Genomic DNA, 12,179 nt, shown 5'->3' with positions numbered 1-12,179 from the left:
ATTGTCGCCACTATTTCCTCCCTTGGATGCCGATACTCTCCAGCCTTTCCCCAGGGTCCCTTGCCTTCCAAGCTCTCATCCCATGTCCATTCCTCCAGAAAAGGCTGCTCCTCCCGGCCACACCGCTTGGTCCGTTTGTGGTGGGTAGTTCTGTCGTGATCGTCGTCAGGGAAATGACCGGACCAAGGTGCAGCGTGGTGAGTGTGCATTTCTTTTTATTATGAATGTCACCAACAAAAACAACAAACAACAAACACGACCATGCAGCTTCCTAGGGCTATACAGGCCACTAACAAAGTCAACTACCCACAACTAAGGTGGAAAAACAGGCTGCCTAAGTATGATTCCCAATCAGAGACCACGATAGACAGCGGTCCCTGATTGAGAACCATACCCGGCCAAAACATAGTAACAGAAAACATAGAAATAAAGAAACTAGAATGTCCACCCTAGTCACACCCTGACCTAACCAAAATGGAGAATATAAGCCTCTCTAAGGCCAGGGCGTGACAGAGAGAGCAGACTTAAAACATCAGCTTGGCCATGCGTCCCCTTAGTCTGGCCAGGTGGACCCCAGCCTGCCAGAGTGGGATCCATCTAAATCTCATCTGATACTGTTAACATGGGATGGGACTGGATCAGCTCGCGATTACAATAGGATCAGGCCCGTTTGGGTTCAGTGGTTTATAGATCATCTCTAGAGAGGAGAGCAAATCCCTTGACCCAGAAATTGTATTTTTTGTAACAGAGAGGCTTGGTGTAAGGGGTTTGCAGCCCTGTCCCTTTCATCTTTTGGCTGTCCTTGAGCTATGATTCATAGTCCCATAGAGGGATGTGTGGGTTAGACCCATAAGGAAGTTGTTTTGACTGAGACGCAAAGTGCTTACAGTAAGTATTCACCTCCTCCTATTCACCTCAGGAAGGAGTGTTGCTGGAGACTATTCAGCTTTATTCAGGAGACATGATACTCACCTCCCATCTTCCCTCTCTGTCAGTTTTCTGCTTGCCACACAAACTGGTGTGTGTGCGCGGGTGTGGGCACATGCTCCTGTGTCCTCTACTTGGAGATGTAGTTCCTGAGAGGCTGTAAAATTATATTCCTGACTCAATCTGCCACTCACTCCCTGGGGCCAGACTGCCAGACGGTGCCCAGACCCATTCCAAACCCCCACACCCATCCCACTCTCAACCTAAGCCCTCCGCACACAGCCCCAGACCCAATGTGTTGATGAACAGTGCTGTGGTTCCCCCCTGCATCCTTCGCCATCCCAGACAGACCGATACAATGAATAATCACCTGCTAATAATGGCTTTCTTAGTGATAGGGAAGATGCAGTAAATGTCAGAGGTCATGGATGGAGGGAACCAGTGGAGGGGAACTGCTGCAATGTCTGAGTTGATCATTTTGGGGGCCTCCTCTTGTGCAGAGAAAAGAGGAGGAAGTATATGAGGTTATTAATAGACCCAAGTACAACTTTGAGACAGATTTGGAGAACCTACTGAGATTTGACCTTCTCTTCTCAGGGGACTGACACCCGTCTGTCTGACCAGGGAATCAATAAGCACACATGGTGCAGACACACACACACACACACACACACACACACACACACACACACACACACACACACACACACACACACACACACACACACACACACACACACACACACACACACACACACACACACACACACACACACACACACACACACACACACACACACACACACACACACACACACACACACACACACACACACACACACACACACACACACACACACACACACACACACACACACACACACACACACACACACACACACACACACACACACACACACACACACACACACACACACACACACACACACACACACACACACACACACACACACACACACACACACACACACACACACGATTCCCAACCCTATTAAACAGTTGCGTCCACAGCAGTCATTGGAGACGATCCCATTACAGCACAGTCATCATGGTGAGGTGTGCGTGTGTCGGGGGATTATTCCGTGCCCACTTATCAATAAGACAATAAGTGACAAACAACAGACGGGCATGTTTTTATATTTTTTTTAAATTTAACCTTTATTTAACAAGGCAAGTCAGTTGAGAACAAATTCTTATTAGAGGTCGACTGATTATGATTTTTCAACGCCTACCAAAAAAATGGACCAAAAAAAGCCGATAACCTTCAATGTTATGTCATAATTACGTAAAAGTCTGGCAAATTAGTTCGCAGCGAGCCAGGCGGCCCAAACTGTTGCATATGCCCTGACTCTGCGTGCAATGAACGCAAGAGAAGTAACACAATTTCCCCAGTTTAATATTGCCTGCTAACATGAATATCTTTTAACTAAATATGCTAGTTTAAAAATAAATACTTCTGTGTATTGATTTTAATAATAATGCAACGATTATGCTCTTTTCGCAAATGCGCTTTTGTTAAATCATCCCCCGTTCGGCGAAGTCTTGGCTGTCTTTGTTAGGAAGAAATAGTCTTCACAGTTCGCAACGAGCCAGGTGGCCCAAACGGCTGCATATACCCTGACTCTGTTGCACAGAACGCAAGAGAAGTGACACAATTTCCCTAGTTAAAATAAATTAATGTTAGCAGGCAATATTAACTAAATATGCAGGTTTAAAAATATATACTTATGTATTGATTTTAAGAAAGGCGTTGGTGTTTATGATTAGGTACACATTGGTGCAATGACAGTGCTTTTTTCGTGAATGCGCTTGTTAAATCACCCGTTTGGAGAAGTAGGCTATGATTCAATGATAAATTAACAGGCACCGCATTGAGTATATGCAACGCAGGACAAGCTAGATAAACTAGTAATAACATCAACCATGTGTATTTAACTAGTGATTATGTGAAGAATAATTGTTTTTTATAAGATAAGTTTAATGCTAGCTAGCACCTTACCTTGGCTCCTTGTTGCACTCGCATAACAGGTAGTCAGCCTGCCACTGTAATGGCTTTCTTCTGTTGAAGGAGGAGCGGACCAAAATGCAGCGTGGTATTTTTTAGACGTTTAATGAAGAACGAAAAAACACGAACAATACAAAAAACAACAAACGGAACGTGAAAACCTAAACAGTCCTATCTGGTGAAGACACAGAGACCGGAACAATCATCCACGAAAACACTCAAAGAATATGGCTATCTAAATATGGTTCCCAATCAGAGACAACGATAATCACCTGACTCTGATTGAGAACTGCCTCAGGCAGCCATAGACTATGCTATACACCCCACACAACCCCAAGACGAAACACACCACAAATAAACTCATGTCACACCCTGGCCTGACCCAATAAATGAAGATAAACATAATAAATATAGACCAGGGCGTGACAGCCACACAGTGTCCTCGTGGAGTGCAATGTAATCGGCCATGATCGGTGTCCAAAAATGCCGATTACCGATCGCTATGAAAACTTGAAATCGGCCCTAATTAATCGGCCATTCCGATTAATCGGTCGACCTCTAATTCTTATTTACAGTGAGTTAAACTGCCTTGTTCAGGGGCAGAACGACAGATTTGTACTTTGTCAGCTCAGGGATTCGAGTTAGCAGCCTTTCAGTTACTGGCCCAATGCTCTAACCACTAGGCTACCTGCTGCCCCAAACCTTCCATGTTGATGACACACATTATGAGCGGTAATAAGGAAGGTTTGGTCGTAATGATTCCAATAATGGCCTTTGTCTGCATGATTCATGTTACTGTTATGTTTTCACATGATGGTCATAAGTGTGCGTGGTGTTTTGGTGCCGGTATGTGACAATAAGATGTGTAATAGATGTCTGTACAGAAGTCCTGCAATGCTGTTGATATTGAAAGTACTGTTCTTCCCTCTGAGATGAATCTAGTATGTTTGTTTTCTCTGTGTTACAGAAGTGGCCACAGGGAACCTTCTAGACTTGGCAGAGGGAGCAAACGTGGCGCTGCTGCGCTCGGGGACAAAGGAGAGCGAACCAGACCCATTCATGACGCACAACCACACCACAGAGAACAACAATACTGTATGGGTAAGAGAATGGGGGCTAGAATAGAACTACTGTAGCTACACATGCTTAATAAGAGGGGCGATGCTTTATGGATGAGAGAATGAAGGCTTGGAGAGCTGTATGGTTACATCAAATGGAGATAGAATGACTACCAGTATACTGTAAGGGTAAGATTGAAATAATACAGTATTGACAGTAGCTCCTAGCATACATACTTGATTCAAAGGCAGTGTCTTTATAGTACAGTAAGATTATGGGTTGAGTTTAGCTCAGGACAATGGTGCATTGAATAGAACAAGACTTATCAGATGATCCCCATAGCAGGGGAGGGTGTGGAGCTGTTATTCTGCAATCATATACTTATATAACAGGGAACGTTTGGATAGAGGTGTGTGTTTCCTTTAGCTGCTCAGAATCCAAATGTTCCATTTATAGTTGTAAAGCCAAAAGAGCCATTCATGATGCCATCACTTCCTGTAGTTTACCTACTGTAAACCTTTCTGAAACAAATCTAGTTTTTTAAACAGTATTTCAATTATTTTGATATGGTCTTCTTTCCTTGACCTTGTCTATATGTGTGTTTTGTCTGGCAGGAGCTTGAGGATGGTCTGGATGAAGCTTTCTCAAGGTGTGTGATTTTACTGTGCCCTGTCCAGTCCCTCTGCATTACCACACACACAATAGCCGGTGGTTAACCTTTCTAGCGGGAACCCCCCGACAACATTCTGCTGAAAAGGCAGCACGCGAAATTCAAAAATATTTTTTAGAAATATGTAACTTTCACACATTAACAGGTCCAATACAGCAAATGAAAGATAAACATCTTATTAATCTACCCACCGTGTCCGATTTCAAAAATGCTTTACACCGAAAGCACCACATATGATTATGTTCGGTCATAGCCAAGTCGAAAAACACAGACATTTTTCCAGCCTAAGATAGGAGTCACAAAAAGCAGAAATATAGATAAAATGAATGACTAACCTTTGATGATCTTCATCAGATGACACTCATAGGACATCATGTTACACAATACATGTTTTGTTCGATAATGTGCATATTTATATCCAAAAATCTCAGTTTATATTGGCACCTTACGTGCAGTAATGTTTTGATTCCAAAACATTCCGTGATTTTGCAGAAATAGTGTTATTCACAGAATTAAAGATAGACTTCTCCTTAATGCAACCGCTGTGTCAGATTTTAAAAAAACTTTACGGAAAAAGCATAATCTGAAAACGGCGCTCAGAACCCAAAACAGCCAGAGGAATATCCGCCATTTTGGAGTCAAAAAAGTTATAAACAACACCATAAATATTCACTTACCTTTGATGATCTTCATCAGAAGGCACTCCCAGGAATCCCAGGTTGACAATAATTGACTGATTTGTTCCATAAAGTTCCAAATGGTCCGTCATTTTTGTCGAAATAACCACTTGTTGTTAGCGTGTTCAGCCCAGTAATCCATCTTCATGAGGCGCAGACACTTCATCCAGACAAAAACTCGAAAAGTTCCATTACAGTTCTTTAGAAACATGTCAAACGATGTATGGAATCAATCTTTAGGATGTTTTTAACATAAAACATCAATAATGATCCAACCGGAGAATTCCTATTTCTGAAGAAAAGCACTGGAACGAGAGGTAACTCTGTCGGGAGCGTCTGCTAGACCACTGACTCAGAGGTCTCATGAGCCCCTCCTTTATAGTAGAATCCTCATTCAAGTTTCTAAAGACGGTTGACATCTAGTGGAAGCCGTAGGAAGTGCAAATTTATTCATATCTCAATGTGTATTTGGTAGGCCAAGCTTTGAAAAACTACAAATCTCAGATGTCCCACGTCCTGGTTGGATTTTTCTCAGGTTTTCAGCTGTCATATGAGTTCTGTTATACTCACAGACATCATTCAAACAGTTTTAAAAAACTTCAGAGTGGTTTCTATCCATTACTAATAATAATATGCATATATTCGTATCTGGGACAGAGTAGGAGGCAGTTCACTCTGGGCATGCTATTCATCCAAAAGTGAAAATACTGCCCCCTATCCCAAAAAGGTTAAGGCTTGTCTTATAAACACTGCCATTCCCACCTGCTGGCTCGCCGCTGGGCACTCGCTTCACTTATATCCAAGAAACTGGCTGTGTTAAGTTTACTGGCCGCAACGCCCAACTTCATCTTCTGCTTTCTCAGCCTGCCTTTCTACTGGCCAGGCCCCACAAGCAGTGATTTAACAACAGGCTTTTAAGTGAGGACTTTGGATAGAATGTATTCTGCAAGCTTCAATGGCAGTGGTTGCGGGATAAATACACAGAGCATTGGTTTTTGGTCATAGCAGGTTCAAAGTTAACTGGACACGTCCTTCAGTGTATTCTCTGTGCTCTTGTACAGACTGGAATTCCTCAAAGGCAGTGTTCGGTAGGTTACTTTTTAAGTGTAATCCGTTAGTTACTATTGTAGTTACCTGTCCAAAATTGTAATCAGTAATGTAACTTCTGGATTACCCAAACTCAGTAATGTAATCTGATTAGTTACATTTGGATTACTTTCCCCTTAATTTTTGGGTGGAATTTTATATTATCTTTTGGTATTTGTTTCATTAGTCCATTGTTGATATAGTCCCAAAATAGTTTGCATGTCAGCAATCAAGTTATCAAGATATATTACTTTCGAAATACAGCCAGTATGATGCATTTTGCATCATATGATTGAAAATGCATCATACTGGTGGTATTTCTGTATTTTGAAGGTAATATATCTTAACTTGATTGCTGACATGCAAAACATTTTCCCAAAATATTGTTTTTGGGTGGAATATTCCTTTTAAGAGGCATTAGAAGAACACAAAAAGGATATATCAAATGCATTTGGTGTGTCATCATAGTAGTCTCTGATGTGGTCAGACTCTGAGGTGGAACAAAACTAAAACTTGCACCTTTTTTCAATGATTCATTTCATTGAGATAACAGAAAGATGTCATGTATTTTGTCACAAACATAATTTCTAAATGTAAATGTTATCCAAGAAGTAATCATCTTGTTTTTCAAAAGTATCTTTAATCTGATTACAATATTGTGGCTGGTAACGTAACTGATTACATTTCCAGATTGTTTTGTAATCAGTTACTGCCCAACCCTGCTCAAGGGCTCACTAACCCAACTCCTGCAGAGCTCAAAGGAGTCCATCTTGTTTCAATGACATGTCCTGATGAGGTCTTTAGGGATGCTGAATCACAATTCCCAAGATGTATTTTTTATGTTACCACTAAGTTATAGTCTATCAGTGCTTTCATTTCCCCCTGGGCTCTTTTCATTTAGTTTCATTTGAAACTGACGGTGGCCTCTCCTGTTTTATCAGTCTTTGTCTGGCGGTAGGGACAGTGTGCTTCAGAGGGGCGGTAATCAAGCATTGAGACCATTCTAGTGCTGTTATCAGATAATTATTTGTCTGCACACACAGTAAGTACTCACTAGGCTGTTAATCTATGCTGCTGTGCCCATCACGTCTCCACAGGGGACTCTGTGGAGTAGTGATGGGCAGTCCGACCAGAGATTCCTTTAATTGAGGGAAATGTAGTAGGCAGAGGACCTGGGGCCTTATTTCTCAACCATGTGTACATTTCTTACTAAATTCTGTCGTAAGTGGAGATTCTACCACCCTCATTTGCTGTACTATTTGGACATTTTGGAAATGGGACATGTCTGTTTTGAAAAGAAAGTGCAATGGCAAATTTTATCACATTTCTGTAGAGGTGTGGGTAGAATATTTTTTTATATTTTGCAGTGACTTTTTCAAACTAAAAATAATTTTTTAAATTTAATTTTACCTTTATTTAACCAGGCAAGTCAGTTAAGAACACATTCTTATTTTCAATGACGGCCTGGGAACAGTGGGTTAACTGCCTGTTCAGGGGCATAACGACAGATTTGTACCTTGTCAGCTCGGGGGTTTGAACTCACAACCTTCCGGTTACTAGTCCAACGCTCTAACCACTAGGCTACCCTGCCGCCCATACATGCCTACTATAGCGAGTGCTAACCACTGGCTGCGCATTCTGCAAGTTCGATTGTCTATTCAAACTATTTAAATGTAAATGCTACAGCCCACACTTCTATGTAAAAGTCAAATTGTTGTTCAATATTTTGTTAATCAATAGATGATTGGGTTTCTATCTCCTGCCTTGGTATAGGCTCTAATATTAAATGGGCTATGACGTCGCACTCCTATCAAACATTTTAAATAGGCTACTGGTCTATATACTTCCAAGCTTCCTTGGCTATTGAATTATTCATGGATAAATGGTAGCCTAGTATTTGTTGTCTAGCGGGAATAAACTAGTCATGTCAGAAAATATGAGTATGATTTGGGCCTTAAGTCAAAAACATTATGCTGGGATCTCCTTACCAATGGCAAAGGTATCTGTTTTATTACGTTATTTGCTTGCAATACAATTGATCAACGACTTGAAGTTGTGTGTATGCATGGTGAGAGCTGTTGTTTGATACACACACTTTCCCATGTTCAAAATGGATAAATACCAACCTTTGCAGGAAAACTGGCACACCCAATGTTTAGAGTATTTTTGTTATGCACACACCATTGATAAATGAGTCCCCCCGGTTCAAGCCTTTTGTCTATCAGAGAGCGCTGATTGCAGAGCTGCACTCTTATTATTGAAGTAGTGGGTGTTGAGCTGTGGTGAAGAGTGAGAGGAAGTTCTGTCACTCTGTATCTCCATATGAGCACTGCTGAACTGATTCACTGTCACTTGGACTGACCAAACATGACTGATGTCAGTAACTGACTGATGTCTGGATTGTTTTTAGTTACTTGAGGAAACTTGGAAGTGGCAACTGGAGATTTTCAACAAGCTCCTAAGAGCACTTTGAGTATAGATTTTCTAAAAAGACCAAAACCAGCGATGACAGAAAAGAAGCTTCTGTCTGTGAGACTTTAGTCATTCTCTTGACTGAGTTGTTTATGAACTCCCTACATAATGACAGTCAGGGGTATGTTGTTGTGACTAATGCTTGCTCTTTCCTTTATTTTACCTCTGGGAAGGGGGTGAAATGAGATCAGACCTTTCCTCTGAGTTTCAGGAAATAACTCTCAGTAAAAGGCAGTTTATTGGCAGATGGGCTTTTCTCCCTCAACTTGCTGTGGGTGGTATAATGGGGTAGCAGAACTCTGGAAGTCCAGGGATGCCTGTCATTTTAGACTGAATGGTTTTCCTCCTTCAGTACTTCTTCTGAAGCAAAGAACAGTTTTAGTGACAATCCTCCATCCCTGTTATTTAGTTTTTTTACTAGTGAGTTGTAAAATAAGAGACAGAGTTGACATTTCTTGCCTTCATTCTCTGTGTGAGTGATTTAGTTTAACTGTATGGGCACCTAAACCTTCTCTCCTTGTACATTCCTTTAAACATCGATATGAAGGAAGTTTGTGCCCAGGAGTCGGAACTCTCAACACTGACCTCACATGACCTCACTGAGATCGCTGTAACTCAAGAAGGATTACAGTGCCATCTTCTGGCTGCAGGAAGTTAATGCAACTTTTAAGTTAATTGGGAATGCTCTGGTGTTCTTCATAATACAAATACAGGGGAATAGTAAAACAGCTGTCTGACTATTGACATTTCCTTTGCACCCCTCAGCCGCAGTCTGGATAGCTTTGAATCATACTCAGGTAATGATGTCATCCATTGGATGTGCAGTGTCCCACCCTCACTTCCCCCAGTCACCCCCACTCCATTCACCACCCTCACCACAACTGTGACCCCTTTGTCACTCTCCATCCTCACCGTACCCAGCCCATCTGTCTGAGCATGGATGTGGATCTGTAGCATTCTGCCATTACAAACGCCTGTAGTTGCATATGTCCCCATAGGAGCATCCCATTACCATGGCTCAGAACCCTGTCCTATTGACTTCCCTTATGTTGAGACCACGCTGAGCAAACGTTTGGCTCAAACCAAGACAGAGAAGCTACCCGTCTGATGTAAATTTGGACTACAGGTTCCAACGTTACACCAGCAAATTGCACAGAGTTTGGGAAGGCTGTGCTGTGTATGAACGGCAGGGTTCTCCGCTAACATGTTGATTGTTGTCATTTATTCTCATTTTGTCCATGCCCACATGGTCTTGGATTTGTGTGTTATTCTGCTTCACATCTACAGCCATTTTGCCGTTATTGCAACATCACTGAATGAGAAATGACATGGTGAGTCAAGTGGTGTTGCTGTCGTAGCAGTGAAGTGATGTTGAGAGTCAGGCCTGAGAGTTGTAGCTGTGTGAAGTACTTAGATAACCATACCTCACTGTTTGATCATTTAAAAAGATATGCCTCTACAGTTTAGGCCTGGATACTGTAACTCGAGACCAACACACTGTCTTTATAGTTGCTTACTCAAGTTAGACACATTTTTGTATAGTATCTTTCCTATCATGTCAATACACACATTTGTCATTTAAATGCTTTTAAATGTTAAAGCTACCACGTCTGTTAATTTCAATGTATTGAGTTTTCACATCCCATCTGATATTTGGTATCTTTTGCCTTATGAATGTGATAAGTGAAATGTCTTTCTTCCCCTCCAGACTTGCTGAGTCTCGCAATAACCCCCAGGTCCTGGACATTGGGGTAAACCCTCAGGACTTCAACACTGAAGAGTGCCTGTCCCCAGCTAACTGGGACAAAACGGATGCAGACAACGCCGAAAAAGACTATATGTTAGGGTTCTAAGGGTGGAGCCACTGCGGAAGCAAGGCATCGAGGGGGAGAGCGAAAGATGGAGAAGGAAAGCGATGGGGATGTGGGTGAAAGCAGTAGAGAGGCAGTGACTGTGAGATGTCTGAGAAAGAATAGCAGGCCTAGTGGAGTTTGTACATGATTCGCCCTGAAAGTCCACTCAGTGTTGCCATCTTGAGGGATGTGACTGTTAGTGTGTCTAACTGACCAACCAGGAGGGACCTACCGGAGTCTAGAGCCTCCAGAACTAAGACCAAAGCAATACAACCATTTTGTTTTCATTTCATTTTAAACATCCAGTCATCTGGTGTTTGCTACATTCAATACCCCATTATTCAATTAGCCTCTGTCTCTACTGACTGGTAGGTTTTTACTGTATGTATGTGTTTATATACAGTATACATAATCTGACACAAACTGAGCTATATTTTATCACTTGTTTAGCATTTGGTGAAGGTGCATTTAAGCGTTAGAGGCAGAAAATAATGTGTATACGGGCTTTAACAAAATGTACTTACCACAGGAGGCTGCTGAGGGGAGGATGGTGCATAATGGCTGGAATGGAGTGAATGGAACGGTATCAAACACATGGAAACCGTGTGTTTGACGTGTTTTCAATTCCATTTATTCCCTTCAAGCCATTACTATGAGCCTGTCCTCCCCAATTAAGGTTTCACTGGCCTCCTGCGTTACTTGCATACACAATATGTGGGTTGTGTGTGTATAAAGAATCTTATTTTTATTCTATTGCAAAATCTATTTTTGCAGTCTCCACTCATCCCTCTACAAAGCACATACTTCCGTTGATTGTTATTATAATAACCATCTAGCTCTTACATGTACCACTGTAATATTGTCTAATCTGGTTTGTGCTCATTTTGATAGTTTACTTGACAGTTTGGAGATTTCATTTTGAAGATATTATATGAGGGTTTGAGTTGAGTTCAAGTCTCCGTGTTAATATCGCTGACATTTTTTGATACAGTTTGAAAGGCATTTTTATAATTTCTCGTATTATGTTACCTCTGAATTCAATAAAATGTATGCATCAGTGTGAGGCTATTTTATTTATATACAGTCGGAAGTTTTCATACACTTAGGTTGGAGTCATTAAAACTTGTTTTTCAACCACTCCACAAATAAATAAAAAAAAGTACTATAGTTTTGGCAAGTCGGTTAGGACATCTACTTTGTGCATGACACAAGTCATTTTTCCAACAATTGTTTACAGACAGAATAATTCACTGTATCACAATTCCAGTGGGTCAGAAGTTTACATACACAAAGCTGACTGCCTTTAAACAGCTTGGAAAATTCCAGAAAAGGATGTCATGGCTTTAGAAGCTTCTGATAGGCTAATTGACATCATTTGAGTCAATTGGAGGTGTACCTGTGGATGTATT

The 12,179-nt window shown here is 41.5% G+C and overlaps 1 protein-coding gene across 2 annotated transcripts in view; it reads left to right on the top strand.

The window, feature by feature from the left end:
• Positions 1–11,828, top strand: part of LOC135508295 (low density lipoprotein receptor adapter protein 1-B-like) — an 81,970-nt gene extending 70,142 nt beyond the window's left edge. The window contains exons 7-9 of one of the 2 annotated variants that reach the window (XM_064928383.1): positions 3,921–4,054; positions 4,627–4,661; positions 10,626–11,828. In XM_064928383.1, coding sequence (XP_064784455.1) covers positions 3,921–4,054; positions 4,627–4,661; positions 10,626–10,770 — 314 coding nt within the window. In that variant the 3' untranslated portion in view covers positions 10,771–11,828. The other variant, XM_064928382.1, reaches the window with a different exon arrangement.
• Positions 11,829–12,179: the final 351 nt, after the last annotated feature.

This window comes from Oncorhynchus masou, chromosome 21 (genome assembly GCF_036934945.1).
Source record: "Oncorhynchus masou masou isolate Uvic2021 chromosome 21, UVic_Omas_1.1, whole genome shotgun sequence".
Lineage (NCBI taxonomy): Eukaryota > Metazoa > Chordata > Actinopteri > Salmoniformes > Salmonidae > Oncorhynchus > Oncorhynchus masou.
Note: the sequence above shows the minus strand (reverse complement) of the source record. Positions and strands in the feature narration are given on the sequence as shown.